Source organism: Mya arenaria, chromosome 10, assembly GCF_026914265.1.
Source record: "Mya arenaria isolate MELC-2E11 chromosome 10, ASM2691426v1".
In the NCBI taxonomy this organism is placed as follows: Eukaryota; Metazoa; Mollusca; class Bivalvia; order Myida; family Myidae; genus Mya; species Mya arenaria.
Window position 1 is genome coordinate 6628200 of NC_069131.1, and position 21335 is coordinate 6649534.

The 21335-nt window shown below is 40.9% G+C and overlaps 1 protein-coding gene across 2 annotated transcripts in view; it reads left to right on the forward strand.

Moving 5' to 3' along the window:
• The window catches only part of LOC128206986 (latent-transforming growth factor beta-binding protein 1-like), a 55152-nt gene extending 34082 nt beyond the window's left edge, over positions 1–21070 (forward strand). For both annotated transcript variants that reach the window (XM_052909752.1, XM_052909755.1), the window contains exons 5-6: positions 19473–19613; positions 20547–21070. In XM_052909752.1, coding sequence (XP_052765712.1) covers positions 19473–19613; positions 20547–20614 — 209 coding nt within the window. In that variant the 3' untranslated portion in view covers positions 20615–21070. The remainder of the gene's footprint in view (positions 1–19472; positions 19614–20546) is intronic.
• Positions 21071–21335: the final 265 nt, after the last annotated feature.

A 21335-nucleotide genomic window follows, 5' to 3' on the forward strand; every position in this document is an offset into this window, starting at 1 on the left:
AGTGAGCAGTTAAAGAAGTAATGTTCGGCATTTTCTTCAGTATTACAGTGACCACATAACGGAGAGTCTCTAATGTGATTATTAAACAAGTCTGAATTGAGATCACTGCAGTTATTTCTTATGCGTGCATGATAAACCGACCAGCGGCGTTCTCCACAGACAAATAACGATGGAACATCAGGCCCTTCAAACCTTTGTTGTAAATTGCGCTTGAAAGACGAGAGTGAAGGCGAGTGTCTTGTGTCTACATCGAGTTTATTCCACAATGAGATGGCAGAAGGAATTGTTAAACGACTGTAGATTTCTAATCTCCTATTAAGTGTTACTAAATTTTCACTGTTTCGTAGACTATAAGGGTCAGAGTCATTTACGGTCATTGGGAAGAGCTGCGATAGATAAGATGGTAGTTCTCCACTTTTATATTTATAGACTAGGATGAGTTTTTGTTCTTCTATCCGATAAGGAAATCCAACCAATTTCTTTAATCAAGTTTGCAATTGACACAGACCGTGTAAGACCTGTAACAATTCTAGCTGCCTCATGTTGAAGTTTCTCGAGTGTTTCTTTTTCATATTCAGTACAATTATCCCATACTACTGAAGCATATTCAAGGATTGGTCTTAAGTAGGAAAGATACATTTGATTGAGAGATTTTCGACGAAGTTTAAATTTGAGAGCTTGCATTGAACCAAGAACCTTTTTTGCAGAAGCAATTATGTTTTCAATATGTTGATGCCAGGTTTCGTCAGAACTTAGAGTGACTCCTAAGTGTTTGTGTGTGTCGTAATAAGTGAGTGTTGTTGAATTAATTACAAGATATGGGCGCGGTTTATTTGACAGTGCGCAAAACATTGCTTGAGTTTTTGATGGGTTGAATTGAACAAGCCATTGTTTTGACCAGTCAGAAATGGATTGCATGTCAGCATTTATAGTATTCTCCATATATTCTGTGCTAGCTGACGAGACAGCAAGGGAACTATCATCTGCAAAAAGTCTAGTTGTATTTTGTAGTACGTCCGCTATGTCGTTAACGTATATGAGAAAGAGCAGAGGGCCCAATACTGAGCCCTGTGGTACACCTGTTGTAATGGGTTTGAACTTGGAAAAGGATGTGCCAATGAACACTCGTTGACTTCGATTTTGTAAGTAATGGGATATCTAGTTGATTACATTACCGGTAATTCCATACTCTTTAAGTTTGAAAATTAGTCCGCGGTGCCAAACTCTATCAAATGCCTTGGATATGTCACAGAAAACTAAGGTATTGCTAGTTTATCATCGAATGACTTGCTTATTTGATTGTAGATATCAATAAGCTGATATGTTGTATAATGGCCAGGTATAAAATCCTGACTGATTTTTGAAAATAAGATTGTTATGATGCATATAGTTGTATGCGTATTTGAAAACGATACGTTCCAATATCTTTCCTACGCAACTAATCAGAGATATAGGTCTATAATTGGATAAACAGGTACTATCACCTTTTTTGAATAGAGGCATAACGTTTGCGAGTTTCCATTTTGTGGGGTAAGAACATTCAGTTAGAGATCTATTAAAGAGAATACAGAGGGGAGTGCATACCGCCAACTTATCGTTTTTTAACTAAAGTAACCTTGACCTTTGACCTTTTGATCTCAAAATTAAATCATCTACCAGTCATGAACAACTAGCATACCAAGTATAAAGTTCCTGGACCCAAAGGATCTTTAGTCATTGAGCGGAAACTGTTTCTTCACCTCAGGGTCACGGTGACCTTGACCTTAGACCTAATGATCTCAAAATCAGGAGGAGTCATCTACAAGTCATGAACAACAAGCATTCCAAGCATGAAATTCCTGGGTCTAAGCGTTCTTTAGTTATTGAGCGGAAACAAAGTGGACTGATGGACTGACTGTCTGACGGACACGGCAAGAACAATATGTCTCCCCATGTATGGGGGAGACATAAATATTGCTTCGGTCACTCTCTTTATACTGGTATTAAGGCTGTTGTAATATGTTGCATATTTCTTCCGGCTAGAACATGAGGAATTAATTGACCGACATATATATGTATACGACATGAAGGGATATGTCCGCTGTCCTTATTTTCTTCCTAATTTAGATTTTCTCAAATGCAGTGAGTGTTTATGAATTGTGTGCATGTGTGTATCAGGTCACGACAGCTAGTATAAATACACTAACTGCTTTAACGCACAGGTATAATTATAACAGTTTTGCACTGCGTGTCAATGGACATATTTCGTTAGAAGCTGATGATGTAACCACACACCCAGGAATTTAAATTGTAACCACGATCGCGTTAACTTAGACGAATCAAACGTTCCATATACAAATGAGGAAGTTTTGAACGATTAAAATAATGCTAATTTAAATGATAAATATTTTGATGGTTAAGTATCACCAACATAACCATTGGTACCATAATGAAAATGATATTCATTTCCATTGTAATAAACATCAAAATTCAATGATATATATGGTTTACTTTGACTTTAATGCACATATATATATATATATATATATATATATATATATATATATATATATATATATATATATATATATATATATATATATATATATATATATATATATATATATATTTTTGCTAAATTCAAACTAATAATATAATTTCTTAAGGCATACATTCTATTACCGAAATGTTTCCGTCTATTCTTAGATTTAAATGGTAGTTGGATTTAACGTTTCATGAACTTGTTTTTTTTTGTACAGCGATTGTGAAACAAATAAATCACTCTCGTTGGTTTTTTTGTTGTGGGGGAAACCGGAGGAAACCCACTTGTCCGGTATGATAACCACAAACAAACTCACATGCAACCGGACGTGGGGTTGAAGCCGGAACTCCTTGGTGAGAACTGAGAGTGCTTACCACTGCACTTACCTTAAAGCTGGATTTCACATTTCGACAGTCCCCTCTTTAACATAATGCATACTATAAGTCAAGTGATACGGATGTTTAAAGCGAGTATTCATTAACGTTTAAGTTATGAACAAAACTATCAAAATGTGTATGGAAAAGGGCCGAAGTTGAAACTAAATTGATAACTATCCGAACTCAAACATGCATTATGTTACCGAACAAATGTTGCAAAACAGGTTTCTCGAGTTTCAGGTGAAATAAGCAAACCATCCAAATCAGATCATTGTACTGGATGTTGATGTAATGTTATACGGTTTTATACGGTTTTAGACATATGCTTTTTACGTAATATAAACCCAGACAAACATGGTTTGCAAAGCCAGTGGTTATCATCTGTCACCAAAAGAACTCGCGCTGTTAAAGGAACATACTCAATATTATTGAGCCCTTGAAACTGACCTCACAAATATACATACTTATTTGAATGTGACGTGTTTTCTTTATATTACTGTTTTGCGGGATTGAAACAGCGTACATCGTCCAAAATGTAGGAACATACACCATTTGGTCTACGGCTCGTACATAGTCCAAAATGTAGGCACAGGCACCATTTGGTCTACGGGTCGTACATCGTCCAAAATGTAAGCACAGGTACCATTTGGTCTACGGGTCGTACATCGTCCAAAATGTAGCACATGCACCATTTGGACTACGGCTCGTACACCGTCCAAAATGTAGGCACAGGTACCATTTGGTCTACGGCTCGTACATAGTCCAAAATGTAGGCACAGGCACCATTTGGTCTACGGGTCGTACATCGTCCAAAATGTAGGCACATGCACCATTTGTTCTACGGCTCGTACATCGTCCAAAATGTAGGCACATGCACCATTTGGTCTAAGGCTCGTACATCGTTCAAAATGTAGGCACAGGTACCATTTGGTCTACGGCTCGTACATCGTCCAAAATGCAGGCACAGGCACCATTTGGTCTACGGGTCGTACATCGTCCAAAATGTAGGCACAGGTACCATTTGGTCTACGGGTCGTACATCGTCCAAAATGTAGCACAGGCACCATTTGGTCTACGGGTCGTACATCGTCCAAAATGTAGGCACAGGCACCATTTGGTCTACGGGTCGTTCATCGTCCAAAATGTTGGCACAGGCGCCATTTGGTCTACGGCTCGTACATCGTTCAAAATGTAGGCACATGCACCATTTGGTCTACGGCTCGTACATCGTCCAAAATGTAGGTACATGCAACATTTGGTCTACGGCTCGTACATCGTCCAAAATGTAGGCACATGCACCATTTGGTCTACGGGTCGTACATCGTCCACCATTTGGTCTACGGGTCTTATATCGTCCAAAATGTAGGCACAGACACCATTTGGTCTACGGGTCGAACATCGTCAAAAATGTAGGCACATGCACCATTTGGTCTACGGCTCGTTCATCGTCCAACATGTAGGCACAGGCACTAATTGGTCTACGGGTTGAACATCGTCCAAAATATAGGCACAGGTACCATTTGGTCTACGGGTCGTACATCGTCCAAACTGTAGGCACAGGAACCATTTGGTCTACGGGTCGTACATCGTCCAAACTGTAGGCACATGCACCATTTGGTCTACGGCTCGTTCATCGTCCAAAAAGTAGGCACATGCACCATTTGGTCTACGGCTCGTACATCGTCCAAAATGTAGCACATGCACCATTTGGTCTACGGGTCGTACATCGTCCACCATTTGGTCTACGGGTCTTATATCGTCCAAAATGTAGGCACAGACACCATTTGGTCTACGGGTCGAACATCGTCAAAAATGTAGGCACATGCACCATTTGGTCTACGGCTCGTTCATCGTCCAACATGTAGGCACAGGCACTAATTGGTCTACGGGTTGAACATCGTCCAAAATATAGGCACAGGTACCATTTGGTCTACTGGTCGTACATCGTCCAAACTGTAGGCACAGGAACCATTTGGTCTACGGGTCGTACATAGTCCAAACTGTAGGCACATGCACCATTTGGTCTACGGCTCGTTCATCGTCCAAAAAGTAGGCACATGCACCATTTGGTCTACGGGTCGTACATCGTCCAAAATGTAGGCACATCACCATTTGGTCTACGGGTCTTACATCGTCCACCATTTGGTCTACGGGTCGTACATCGTCCAAAATGTAGGCACAGGCACCATTTGGTCTACGGGTCGAACATCGTCCAAAATGTAGGCACATGCACCATTTGGTCTACGGCTCGTTCATCGTTCAAAATGTAGGCACAGGCACCATTTGGTCAACGGCTCGTACATCGTCCAAAATGTAAGTACAGATACCATTTGGTCTACGGGTCATACATCGTCCAAACTGTAGGCACAGGAACCATTTGGTCTACGGGTCGTACATCGTCCAAACTGTAGGCACATGCACCTTTTGGTCTACGGCTCGTTCATCGTCCAAAATGTAGGCACAGGCACCATTTGGTCTACGGGTCGTACATCGTCCAAAATGTAGGCACATGCACCATTTGGTCTACGGGTCGTACATCGTCCAACCTGTAGGTCGTACATCGTCCAAACTGTAGGCACATGCACCATTTGGTCTACGGGTCGTACATCCTCCAAAATGTAGGCACAGGCACCATTAGGTCTACGGGTCGTACATCGTCCAAAATGTAGGCACATGCACCATTTGGTCTACGGCTCGTACATCGTCCAAAATGTAGGCACAGGCACTATTTGGTCTACGGGTCGTACATCGTCCAAACTGTAGGCACATGCACCATTTGGTCTACGGGTCGTACATCGTCCAAAATGTAGACACATGCACCATTTGGTCTACGGCTCGTACATCGTCCAAAATGTAGGTACAGGCACGATTTAGTTTAGGGCTCGTACATCGTCCAAAATGTAGGCACAGACACCATTTAGTCTACGATTAAACATCGTCCCAAATGTAGGTACAGGCAACATTTGGTCTACGGGTCGTACATCGTCCAAAATGTAGGAACATGCACCATTTGGTCTACAGCTCGTACATCGTCCAAAATGTAGGCACATGCACCATTTGTTCTACGGCTCGTACATCGTCCAAAATGTAGGAACATGCACCATTTGGTCTACGGGTCGTACATCGTCCAAAATGTAGGCACAGGTACCATTTGGTCTACGGGTCATACATCGTCCAAAATGAAGCACATGCACCATTTGGTCTACGGGTCGTACATCGTCCAAAATGTAGGCACAGGTACCATTTGGTCTACGCCTCGTACATAGTCCAAAATGTAGGCACAGGCACCATTTGGTCTACGGGTCGTACATCGTCCAAAATGTAGGCACATGCACCATTTGGTCTACGGCTCGTACATCGTCCAAACTGTAGGCACAGGTACCATTTGGTCTACGGGTCGTTCATCGTCCAAAATGTAGGCACATGCACCATTTGGTCTACGGGTTGTACATCCTCCAAAATGTAGGCACAGGCACCATTAGGTCTACGGGTCGTACATCGTCCAAAATGAAGGCACATGCACCATTTGGTCTACGGCTCGTACATCGTCCAAAATGTAGGCACAGGCACCATTTGGTCCACGGGTCGTACATATTCCAAACTGTAGGCACATGCACCATTTGGTCTACGGTCGTACATCGTCCAAAATGTAGACACATGCACCATTTGGTCTACGGCTCGTACATCGTCCAAAATGTAGGTACAGGCACCATTTAGTTTAGGGCTCGTACATCGTCCAAAATGTAGGCACAGACACCATTTAATCTACGATTAAACATCGTCCAAAATGTAGGTACAGGCAACATTTGGTCTACGGGTCGTACATCGTCCAAAATGTAGGCACAGGCACCATTTGGTATACAGCTCGTACATCGTCCAAAATGTAGGCACATGCACCATTTGTTCTACGGCTCGTACATCGTCCAAAATGTAGGAACATGGACCATTTGTTCTACGGCTCGTACATCGTCCAAAATGTTGGAACATGCACCATTTGGTCTACGGCTCGTACATCGTCCAAAATGTAGGCACATACACCATTTGGTCTACGGCTCGTACATCGTCCAAAATGTAGGCACATGCACCATTTGGTCTACGGCTCGTACATCGTCCAAAATGTAGGCACATGCACCATTTGATCTACGGCTCGTACATCGTCCAAAATGAAGGCACAGGCACCATTTGGTCTACGGCTCGTTCATCGCCCAGACTGTAGGCACAGGCATCATTTGGTCTACGGCTCGTACATCGTCCAAAATGTAGGCACAGGCATCATTTGGTCTACGGCTCGTACATCGTCCGAAATTTAGGCACAGGCACCATTTGGTCTACGGCTCGCACATCGTCCACCATTTGGTCTACGGGTCGAACATCGTCCAAAATGCAGGCACAGGCACCATTTGGTCTACGGGTCGAAAATCGTCCAAAATGTAGGCACATGCATCATTTGGTCTACGGCTCGTTCATCGTCCAACATGTAGGCACAGGTACCATTTGGTCTACGATTAAACATCCTCCAAAATGTAGGTACAGGCAACATTTGGTCTACGGGTCGTACATCGTCCAAAATGTAGGAACAGGCACCATTTGGTCTACAGCTCGTACATCGTCCAAAATGTAGGCACATGCACCATTTGTTCTACGGCTCGTACATCGTCCAAAATGTAGGAACATGCACCATTTGGTCTACGGGTCGTACATCGTCCAAAATGTAGGCACAGGTACCATTTGGTCTACGGGTCGTACATCGTCCAAAATGTAGCACATGCACCATTTGGTCTACGGGTCGTACATCGTCCAAAATGTAGGCACAGGTACCATTTGGTCTACGCCTCGTACATAGTCCAAAATGTAGGCACAGGCACCATTTGGTCTACGGGTCGTACATCGTCCAAAATGTAGGCACATGCACCATTTGTTCTACGGCTCGTACATCGTCCAAAATGTAGGAACATGCACCATTTGGTCTACGGGTCGTACATCGTCCAAAATGTAGGCACAGGTACCATTTGCTCTACGGGTCGTACATCATCCAAAATGTAGCACATGCACCATTTGGTCTACCGGTCGTACATCGTCCAAAATGTAGACACAGGCACCATTTGGTCTACGGATCGTTCATCGTCCAAAATGTAGGCACAGGCACCATTTGGTCTACGGCTCGTACATCGTTCAAAATGTAGGCACATGCACCATTTGGTCTACGGCTCGTACATCGTCCAAAATGTAGGTACATGCAACATTTGGTCTACGGCTCGTACATCGTCCAAAATGTAGGCACATGCACCATTTGGTCTACGGGTCGTACATCTTCCACCATTTGGTCTACGGGTCTTACATCGTCTAAAATGTAGGCACAGGCACCATTTGGTCTACGGGTCGAACATCGTCCTAAATGTAGGCACATGCACCATTTGGTCTACGGCTCGTTCATCGTCCAACATGTAGGCACAGGCACCATTTGGTCTACGGGTTGAACATCGTCCAAAATGTAGGTACAGGCACCATTTGGTTTAGGGCTCGTACATCGTCCAAAATGTAGGCACAGACACCATTTAGTCTACGATTAAACATCGTCCAAAATGTAGGTACAGGCAACATTTGGTCTACGGGTCGTACATCGTCCAAAATGTAGGCACAGGCACCATTTGGTCTACAGCTCGTACATCGTCCAAAATGTAGGCACATGCACCATTTGTTCTACGGCTCGTACATCGTCCAATATGTAGGAACAGGCACCATTTGTTCTACGGCTCGTACATCGTCCAAAATGTTGGAACATGCACCATTTGGTCTACGGCTCGTACATCGTCCAAAATGTAGGCACATACACCATTTGGTCTACGGCTCGTACATCGTCCAAAATGTAGGCACAGGCACCATTTGGTCTACGGCTCGTTCATCGTCCAGACTGTAGGCAAAGGCATCATTTGGTCTACGGCTCGTACATCGACCAAAATGTAGGCACAGGCACCATTTGGTCTACGGCTCGTACATCGTCCAAAATGTAGGCACAGGCACCATTTGGTCTACGGCTCGCACATCGTCCACCATTTGGTCTACGGGTCGTACATCGTCCAAAATGTAGGCACATGCACCATTTGGTCTACGGGTCGTACATCGTCCAAAATGTAGCACATGCATCATTTGGTCTACGGCTCGTTCATCGTCCAACATGTAGGCACAGGCACCATTTGGTCTACGGGTTGAACATCGTCCAAACTGTAGGCACAGGAACCATTTGGTCTACGGGTCGTACATCGTCCAAACTGTAGGCACATGCACCATTTGGTCTACGGCTCGTTCATCGTCCAAAAAGTAGGCACATGCACCATTTGGTCTACGGGTCGTACATCGTCCAAAATGTAGGCACATCACCATTTGGTCTACGGGTCGTACATCGTCCACCATTTGGTCTACGGGTCGAACATCGTCCAAAATGTAGGCACATGCACCATTTGGTCTACGGCTCGTTCATCGTCCAAAAAGTAGGCACATGCACCATTTGGTCTACGGGTCGTACATCGTCCAAAATGTAGGCATATCACCATTTGGTCTACGGGTCGTACATCGTCCACCATTTGGTCTACGGGTCGTACATCGTCCAAAATGTAGGCACAGGCACCATTTGGTCTACGGGTCGAACATCGTCCAAAATGTAGGCACATGCACCATTTGGTCTACGGCTCGTACATCGTCCAAAATGTAAGTACAGGTACCATTTGGTCTACGGGTCATACATCGTCCAAACTGTAGGCACATGCACCATTTGGTCTACGGCTCGTTCATCGTCCAAAAAGTAGGCACATGCACCATTTGGTCTACGGGTCGTACATCGTCCAAAATGTAGGCACATCACCATTTGGTCTACGGGTCGTACATCGTCCACCATTTGGTCTACGGGTCGTACATCGTCCAAAATGTAGGCACAGGCACCATTTGGTCTACGGGTCGAACATCGTCCAAAATGTAGGCACATGCACCATTTGGTCTACGGCTCGTACATCATCCAAAATGTAAGTACAGGTACCATTTGGTCTACGGGTCATACATCGTCCAAACTGTAGGCACAGGAACCATTTGGTCTACGGGTCGTACATCGTCCAAACTGTAGGCACATGCACCATTTGGTCTACGGCTCGTTCATCGTCCAAAATGTAGGCACATGCACCATTTGGTCTACGGGTCGTACATCGTCCAAAATGTAGGCACATGCACCATTTGGTCTACGGGTCGTACATCGTCCAAAATGTAGGCACATGCACCATTTGGTCTACGGCTTGTACATCGTCCAAACTGTAGGCACAGGTACCATTTGGTCTACGGGTCGTTCATCGTCCAAAATGTAGGCACATGTACCATTTGGTCTACGGGTTGTACATTCTCCAAAATGTAGGCACAGGCACCATTAGGTCTACGGGTCGTACATCGTCCAAACTGTAGGCACATGCACCATTTGGTCTACGGGTCGTACATCGGCCAAACTGTAGGCACATGCACCATTTGGTCTACGGGTCGTACATCGTCCAAAATGTAGACACATGCACCATTTGGTCTACGGCTCGTACATCGTCCAAAATGTAGGTACAGGCACCATTTAGTTTAGTGCTCGTACATCGTCCAAAATGTAGGCACAGACACCATTTAGTCTACGATTAAACATCGTCCAAAATGTAGGTACAGGCAACATTTGGTCTACGGGCCGTACATCGTCCAAAATGTAGGAACAGGCACCATTTGGTCTACAGCTCGTACATCGTCCAAAATGTAGGCACATGCACCATTTGTTCTACGGCTCGTACATCGTCCAAAATGTAGGAACATGCACCATTTGGTCTACGGGTCGTACATCGTCCAAAATGTAGGCACAAGTACCATTTGGTCTACGGGACGTACATCGTCCAAAATGTAGCACATGCACCATTTGGTCTATGGGTCGTTCATCGTCCAAAATGTAGGCACAGGTACCATTTGGTCTACGCCTCGTACATAGTCCAAAATGTAGGCACAGGCACCATTTGGTCTACGGGTCGTACATCGTCCAAAATGTAGGCACATGCACCATTTGGTCTACGGCCCGTTCATCGTCCAAAATGTAGGCACATGCACCATTTGGTCTACGGCTCGTACATCGTCCAAAATGTAGGCACAGGCACCATTTGGTCTACGGGTCGTACATCGTCCAAAATGTAGGCACAGGTACCATTTGGTCTACGGGTCGTACATCGTCCAAAATGTAGCACATGCACCATTTGGTCTACGGGTCGTACATCGTCCAAAATGTAGGCACAGGCACCATTTGGTCTACGGGTCGTTCACCGTCCAAAATGTAGGCACAGGCACCATTTGGTCTACGGCTCGTACATCGTTCAAAATGTAGGCACATGCACCATTTGGTCTACGGCTCGTACATCGTCCAAAATGTGGGTACATGCAACTTTTGGTCTACGGCTCGTACATCGTCCAAAATGTAGGCACATGCACCATTTGGTCTACGGGTCGTACACCGTCCACCATTTGGTCTACGGGTCTTACATCGTCCAAAATGTAGGCACATGCACCATTTGGTCTACGGGTCGAACATCGTCAAAAATGTAGGCACATGCACCATTTGGTCTACGGCTCGTTCATCGTCCAACATGTAGGCACAGGCACCATTTGGTCTACAGGTTGAACATCGTCCAAAATGTAGGCACAGGTACCATTTGGTCTACGGGTCGTACATCGTCCAAACTGTAGGCACAGGAACCATTTGGTCTACGGGTTCTACATCGTCCAAACTTTAGGCACATGCACCATTTGGTCTACGGCTCGTACATCGTCCAAAATATAGGCACATGCACCATTTGGTCTACGGGCCGTACATCGTCCACCATTTGGTCTACGGCTCGTACATCGTCCAAAATGTAGGCACAGGCACCATTTGGTCTACGGTTGGAACATCGTCCAAAATGTAGGCACAGGCACCATTTGGTCTACGGCTCGTTCATCGTCCAAAATGTAGGCAAAGGCACCATTTGGTCTATGGCTCGTACATCGTCCAAAATGTAAGTACAGGTACCATTTGGTCTACGGGTCATACATCGTCCAAACTGTAGGCACAGGAACCATTTGGTCTACGGGTCGTACATCGTCCAAACTGTAGGCACAGGAACCATTTGGTCTACGGCTCGTTCATCGTCCAAAATGTAGGCACATGCACCATTTGGTCTACGGGTTGTACATCGTCCAAAATGTAGGCACATGCACCATTTGGTCTACGGGTCGTACATCGTCCAAAATGTAGGCACATGCACCATTTGGTCTACGGCTCGTACATCGTCCAAACTGTAGGCACAGGTACCATTTGGTCTACGGGTCGTTCATCGTCCAAAATGTAGGCACATGCACCATTCGGTCTACGGATTGTACATCTTCCAAAATGTAGGCACATGCACCATTAGGTCTACGGGTCGTACATCGTCCATAATGTAGGCACAGGCACCATTTGGTCTACGGGTCGTACATCGTCCAAAATGTAGGCACAGGCAACATTTGGTCCACGGGTCGTACATCGTCCAAACTGTAGGCACATGCACCATTTGGTCTACGGGTCGTACATCGTCCAAAATGTAGACACATGCACCATTTGGTCTACGGCTCGTACATCGTCAAAAATGTAGGTACAGGCACCATTTAGTTTAGGGCTCGTACATCGTCCAAAATGTAGGCACAGACACCATTTAGTCTACGATTAAACATCGTCCAAAATGTAGGTACAGGCAACATTTGGTCTACGGGTCGTACATCGTCCAAAATGTAGGCACAGGCACCATTTGGTCCACAGCTCGTACATCGTCCAAAATGTAGGCACATGCACCATTTGTTCTACGGCTCGTACATCGTCCAAAATGTAGGAACATGCACCATTTGGTCTACGGGTCGTTCATCGTCCAAAATGTAGGCACAGGTACTATTTGGTCTACGGGTCGTACATCGTCCAAAATGTAGCACATGCACCATTTGATCTACGGGTCGTACATCGTCCAAAATGTAGGCACAGGTACCATTTGGTCTACGCCTCGTATATAGTCCAAAATGTAGGCACAGGCACCATTTGGTCTACGGGTCGTACATCGTCCAAAATGTAGGCACATGCACCATTTGGTCTACGGCCCGTTCATCGTCCAAAATGTAGGCACATGCACCATTTGGTCTACGGCTCGTACATCGTCCAAAATGTAGGCACAGGTACCATTTGGTCTACGGCTCGTACATCGTCCAAAATGTAGGCACAGGCACCATTTGGTCTACGGCTCGTACATCGTCCAAAATGTAGGCACAGGCACCATTTGGTCTACGGCTCGCACATCGTCCAAAATGTAGGTACAGGAACCATTTGGTCTACGGCTCGCACAACGTCCAAAATGTAGGCACAGACACCATTTGGTCTACGGGTCGTACATCGTCCGAAATGTAGGCATAGGCACCATTTGGTCTACGGGTCATTCATCGTTCAAAATGTAGGCACAGGCACCATTTGGTCTACGGTCATACATCGTCCAAAATGTAGGTACAGGCGACATGTGGTCTACGACTCGTACAGGCAAGATATTGTCAGCAGCTCGTACGTCGTTCATGGTGTAGTTACAGGCAACCTATTGTCTATGACCCGTTCTTTGCCCAGAAAGTAGGTAAGGACAACATTAAGTCTACGATCCGTACATCGTTCAAAATGTATTACAGACAACATTTTGTCTATAACCCGTGCTTTGTCTACAATGTTTGTACAGACAACCTTCGGTCTGCTTTGTCCACATTTTAGCCACAGGAAGCATTTTGTTCTACATTTAGCACAACACATGATGTAAACATATTGGCTAAGTAAAAGAAAACATTGTAACTTATTTTGTTTTTTTGTTTCAACCTAGTTTAAATCTTAACTCCGAACCGTGAAAAATGAAAACAAACTTGTGGCAGTCGCTTTAAAGGGGCTATTCTCCTTATGATAAAATAGCGAAAAAAAGAAGAAAATTGTCGAAAAATGACATAAACTTGGCATCGATGTGTACAATGCATTGAAACTTACTAACTGAAGTACCACATAGTTTACAGTTTATTTAAGTTTAGCAGTTATTTCGTATTTTTCCATTAAAAAAGATTACTGGGTAAGTCTACCAGGTATAACTCATTCCTTATGCTTGATTGGCTAGTCGGTGTTATCACGTGATATTTCCGAGCTAGGTGTATACCTTAAATTTGTCACCCAATTAGAGTAAGCCGTCGTAGCTCAGTGGATACGATGCTGGACTGCAATTTTGGCGACACGGGTTCGAACCCGGTCTCTGACCCAATTTTTTGTTACATTTTGTTACATTTTGGTACTTTTTTTACAATTATGATATCAAAGCGGAAAATATTTTATAAGATGATTGTCCAGAGATTTGTTACAGAAAAAAAACTTTTTTGGGTGCAAATCTGGTGTACAGTCCCTTTAATCATATGAAACCAAACACCCGTTGTAGCTGAAAACTTCCTTTCCGTGCTGCACCTCTTCATCTGTCACTTTGTCCTTGGTATTCGAGGAGATTGAATGCAAACTGACTGTGAAAATGGTGAGTGCAGTATTTATTGTGTTTAAGATTATTTCTTCAAACAGTATCTAATTTATGGTGTTTGGAATCATTTGAAAATATTTTATTCCGCGTTTTGAACATATAGCTGTTTTTTTTTCTATTTTGTGACATTCGGTGCCTCTCTTTAAATGTCTGTTAGGCATTGCACTTTGTGTCTCTTAACAAAGTGATAAGTATTATTTGACAACTAGGCCTGTCAGAGATGTTGCCACTGTATTATAATAATTACGCGTTTATCTAAAGGGAACAATTAGGACTTAGTTCTGGATACGCATAATTCATTTTAATAAAGAAATTGCATGCTAGAAATAAAAATCAGCGGAATTCGGGAAAAAAGCAACTAATCTTTTTGCAAGTAAATTTAAGACAATAGATAAGATGATCCATTAAACTGAAATTACAGTTACCATGTTAACAGTTTTATCTATAAATGCTCTCAAACCTTAAACATTATATAGTTAGATCTAAATTAATTTATTCTGAAATAAAACACTTTTCCCTTTGTGCGAAATGGGTTAAAATGATATGAACGCTGGATCTATGTGTCCGTGTATAAAAGGCTTGAGCAGCTGCTAATAGTCGTCCCGTGAAGTAGGACACCGCTGGGCGTTTTACAAACAATTGCTGTCAATGATCCGAACATTTTCATCAATCCGAAACTAATCCCTTTTGTCCGTTGAATGTAAATATCTGCTACCAAATGATCTTACTTTTAGAATGTATTTAAGGTTAGTGTTAATTCCCCATACATCTTCAAAAGATAGGAACCCGAAATTTGTTAATGAAATTAAGAAAATACCACAAACATTCTAATAGAGAAAGCAATGTCAATTTTGACTTTTTTTATAAAAGAAGTATTCAAAAGACTGAAATACGAGCAGGCCGCTGTAATGATAACATTGGTTCTCGCACATATTTGTGGACCATGACAATCGAGGATTTACCCTATTTAATGTAACCTTATATAAAGTAGAGCAGTTTGGACGGTGAATATAAACACTTATCTTCATAGAGAGTTATTTGTCGATCTATATCATTGGGTAAAGTCGACTATTTTTCATATATCGTTTCTTTTTTGTAGAGCAGATGTTAACTCTTATTTTCGTTGTATTGAGTGCAAAATTATCATGTTTAAATATCGATGTGACAATATTCAAAAACAAAATTCATTTGCGTTTCTTGCTTTAAAATGCTCTTCAAAATAAACAACCAATCAAACAAATTCAGTACCAAAGTGTGCAATCTTTTATTGATCAGTATCAATAAAAAGCTGAACGAGGTCATTCCAGTAAAGTTATGTACGATGCAAACATATTAGGTAATTCTAATAATCTAAATTTAAACAATTTGTTGATTTTTAAACGAAATATAAAATAAACGTTCATGTTACGGTGCTTTTCCATTTTTTAAAAAACATCAATCGATTTCATTTACTTATAACATATTCACAAAATCGCGACAGTTTACCATTGATTAATGAGACGAACGCCTGGGCGGTTTAACTTTCGCGCCAAAATACCGCCTGACTACACAAAGGACGGAGCTAGTGAGTCATCTTGACGAACACCAAATAAGCTTTTTCCGCCTGCGGCCTCTCTTCGCTCGCTCCATTTTCTGTAAATCGCCAAATTGAGCTCTAATAAATATATAGGCCACACACAGCTAGTAAGGAGGATAAAGATATCAATTATATTCGGATCAATCGTTTTTGTCCGGGCGGTAAAATAGTCCCGAAATACATTTGGAACCTTCTAATATTTAATAAAAAAGTTTGAAAAAAATTCTAAATCTATTTAAAGTTAGGTGTGACTTTTTCAAATCTGGGATTAGGTATAATATGATTATATGCCTGATTATAATCGTAGCCTAGGACTGAGGATACATTGCACTGAAGTTAACAATATTAATGCGCATATGGAAACTTAGCGACAAGCCCAGTTAGCCTAGAATTTAACCAATATTATGTTTAAAGGGATAAGGATTAAGACCATACACACCAAACAATGGTCACGGCGCTACAAGACAAAACACATTACACACATATCAAACTATCGCCATTGGCTAATATGGGCTTATCGCCTCAACACGATCAGTTTTTGCTTTGAACGATGTATACAATACTTATACAACTGTCACGCGCAGTATACAGTTTCAGTTCAATTGAGTTCAAAGGATGAACTGTAATAAAGTAATAAAAGATAATCTTCCTGGGCGGCTTCAGAATTTCACTTTATAATAATATGAACAGATTAAAAACCACGTTTATAATTATTCGAAAGCTGGGATGGGGATATTTACAAAATTTTATAATTGTGGTTCAAGATTGTCGAATATGGTTTATTTGGTTTATTTGGTTTAATTATATAACACAGATGGTAAAGGTGTAACCCGGCGTTCGCTTGTGGTATTGTCGGGTTCCCTGCCTACTATATAACAACGATTCGCATTGACAGGGGAAGAAACTCCAGATTATATGTGATCATGATAACACTACGGTATTTTATCTTTTAACACTATGACTCATGTTGCAGGAGTTCAAGTATTGGCTATTGGCGGTTGGTGTGGTGGTGGCGATGTCATACGTTTCTGTCGAGGGCGGTAAGTTTATTAAAGTGACACTCTTATTCAAAATCAAAACATACACATGTATAACAAACATAAATTTGAAATGATAAACCTTAAACTACTTACTAAATAATGCATTTATTATAAATATTTACAATGATAACAAGATTGTAACCGTGAATTTAATAGCAGAAAGCGCAAACATATGAAATGATTGGTGAATGCTATAAGATTTACTGTGGTCTACTTTAGTCTCATAAGGTAGAAATACCGTGTTTTATGCTCATTTCTTTCAAATTAAACTAAATAAGAACCATTGTTCTCGACATTTATTTATCCTTTATTGAATATTAAAACAATATCGTTTATTGTGGTAAATCTTATTTGGGAGTTAGAGTGCATCTTCAATGATTATTACTGACATGAGCTGCAAAAAGTGGTCCTTTGGGGGAAAACCTTGATCTTTTCATTTTCATACTGTGCCTTAAAAGCAGACAATATATACCATTTCGAAGTACATACCAAGAACGTGAATATATAAATATATCATAACCAACTGCCCATTTTCTTGAAATCTACTACACATTGGTCTGTCATGACCACGCCGGAAGAAAAGCTTAAATCACTATGAAGATAACTTTATTTTATAATGATCCTTGTTTTAAAATACTTGTTTCAAATTTCAAATATAAGTTGCAGATGTAAATAAAGGTAGTAGTGTACGTACAATGTAAGCAATAAAGTGCAACGGACAAACGCAATTTAAACAAAATAATGTTTACTTAGGTCAGTGTGAATAAGGATCCAAATATGTTGTTTGTATTGTCCCATCAAAAGACACTACCAAATGTTGTTTATATCTAAAATTGGGAACGGTACGAATTCCCGCTATGTGCGAAGTTATGCAAAAGTGCATAGTTAAAATGAGACTAAAATACGCGGTATTTATGAACTTCTTATGCCTAAAAAAATACATAAAGTTCGGATTACCCTTCACTTTCTACGAAATAGGCGCCGACCCTACCGTTTTTTAAAGTCAGTTGTAAAATGTTTTGTTTTTCTGTTTTTAGTCTGTGTTATAACATGTAGTTTAAAACCTTTAAAGCTTTGTTCAGAATGTTAATTTAACACCATTCTAAAACGATGACAATTAGGTTAATTATATAAAGCTTATATATAAATATAACAAATCAATAAAAAATGCCTACTTACACTACCTGTTTCAGAGAAACCATTTTTTGGCCTTACCTTCAAACTCGCTACATATGTTTTGTTAAGCGGGATTCTATAAAAACGGAAGGAGTACGCGGTGTTTGTAACACCATCAATAATGTCAATTTTACTGAAACATAAAGAGGTCATGAAATAAATCAGTTGGTAATGAATTTGCAGTTCCATTTCGCATATCTAGAACCACGAACACATTACTTTTCTTTCAAAATTTCAGCACACGCTGCCTGCCCAGGAGGAAATGTTTCCTTTTGTACTGCCAACGAGACATGTAACAGCAGCAGCAACTATTGTGTTTGCAAAGCCGCATACAAGGAAATGAGCGATGACTCATGCGTGGCTAGAGGTATTATGAATCACATTCATTTATCTATTTATTTACTTATTTATCTATTTTATCCATAATTTATATATTTATTTATTCATAATTATTTATTTTACCTATTTATTTATTTTTATCCATATCCTCGGTTAGCGTAGTGTTAAGCTCGATCGCTTCCTAACAAGGCGTGTCATGTTTGATTCCAGCCTGGGAATGTATGCATTCTTAACTAATTATCTGAAACCATGATATATCATCCTTATACACCGTCTAAAACCTGGACATATCAAGAGGTCACCAGATTCAACTGAACGTTGGAGCACTCTTACCCTGATAGATCAATATAACTGTATTAATTATTACCATTTTCTTTACATGTAAACCAATACATAAGATAGCTGACCGAATTGAATCATATCACCCAAAGCAGCATGATATTTGTTCCCGCTTAAGTCTTAAATGATTATCATAATCTAAATTGTATACCCTTCGTTTCTATAATTAATCGACCAACCACTATCGTGCAAAACTTAAACCCAAAATTGCTTGTCTTTGAGGCATGTTTGGTCACATACATTTGAAAAAATAACATTAAGAGGTTTTCAATATGTGCCAAAATTATTTTTAACTTCGCTAAAATAAACTTTGTTCTATCGAATTCATCAAACGTGCAATATTTAATTTTATTGCCATATATTAGTATAACCTTATCTTATCTTATATTATCTTATTGAATCTTTGTATGCCTTATTTTCTTATTATCAGTACATGCTAAATAAATACCCTTAAACAAATGATCTTTATATGTCGTCCTGTCCCAATATTTCATCTTTCTTTTAAAGGATACGATGATTCATGCACCGCCAACACGGACTGTCAATCAGGGAATTTGGGAGACAAGGGCCTCTGTAAAAACACCACTAACAAATGTGGCTGCATGACAGGATACTCCTGGACGGCCTCAATGTGCAAATCGGACAATGGTGAGTGGTCTCTAAGCTTTGTCAATAATTGTCACCTTGGTATATAGTATACTATCAGTGTCTTCAGGTCGCTGACTTGGACATTTGGATTGATTGTTCGTCAGTGATAACTTGTCCACCATATTTGTGATACCCTCTTGCCTCCATATGAATCGTGTGTAGAAATCATGGACTCCACGAGTACTTTGACCAACCCAATTGCGTTCATACCTGAATAATGGCATCGACCCCGCAATTCATTCCTTATATTTACACCAATAGTTATTTTTTTCATTCAAGAATTGTTAAAAAAATACTTCATTTCATTTAAGAAAACCTTTCATTAATCCGTTCTTACCCATTCTGTAAATAGAACGACCCGACTGTAACCGGAATCATTTTTTTCAAATGACGTCACAATAAAGCGAGAAAAATCAACCACATGAAATCACTTTAAATCATAGAATTAAAACACTTCTGGCGACAATTCATTTAAAATATAATAAAGTAACACTTTTAAAATGTTGATTTATATTTTACGGGACCTGCTGACACAATACAAACAATAACAAGATCAATAGTTTTCATGTATATTGTTATGCAATGAATTACAATCCGAACATATCCGAAGATGTTGCGTTCATCGATTAATAAACGCAATTGCCGAAAGGCAGTTCATTTAAGGAATGGAAGTTGGGGTGTAAATATTGGTACATTAGCATATGTTTGGTATTAGTACTAAGTATTAAGTATTTTTTAATTGCTTTGAAATTGATGCCTTACGAAGCCTTTGCTTCTTCCAAATGATACTGATTAATCTGAACATTCCCAATTATAAATCATAGTTTTGAGACATTATTTTAGTCTTTAGATAGGCTCGTCAAATACAGTGTTTTGTAACGACATTTGACACACTGTATTATGTTATTTGACACAATTAATGTTTTTTTACAGGCGCGGCAGGTCTGACCATATCTATCACGCTGATGCTTGGAGCCCTCTTGTCCAAGAAGATATTTTAGGACAAGCAACCTTCGACACTGAATACTTTAGAAAAACTACGTATGAAATGGAATACAAACTTGAATACAAAACTATAAATGCTTATCAATTTCAGAAGTTCAGTTTTAATGATGATGAAGATAATGTAAATTGACATCTAGATATAATAACACAATAACTGTTTTGAATACCGCTACAATTGTGATGTGTTGAATATAACATTTACACACTCCACATTAACCCCCATATTGCATGTATACAACTGGTAATATATTTTCATAGAGTTGCTTTTATGTCAGACGTAGTTACAAACCATTATGTCATATCCTCACGCCTACTTAATGTTTATTTAACTCAGTCAATGGTTTTATGATCTTTCCACCGACAGTGGAGAGGGAGACCTTTAAATGTTGACATTGCATAATCTGTTAACCACATTTGTTAATCGTATATAAAATAAAACTTGAAAAATTTAATTGTTGGAATTATTTGGCATTCTTATTTTCTTAGAAACTAAATGGACACGCATTGAAGGCAAACAACGTCAAGTAACAACTACACGTACACAAATATATCTTTATTAATAAAGGTTGGGATTAGCGCCTCGGATTGGTCAGCAAACACGAGTTACTCGTCCCGTCATGTATCAATAATTTCAAACCAAGAGCATTAAAGCCCATCCAAGCCAATACCAACTTGAATGACTGTCGTCCTGGCTGGTAGTCTTACAGTTAACACATG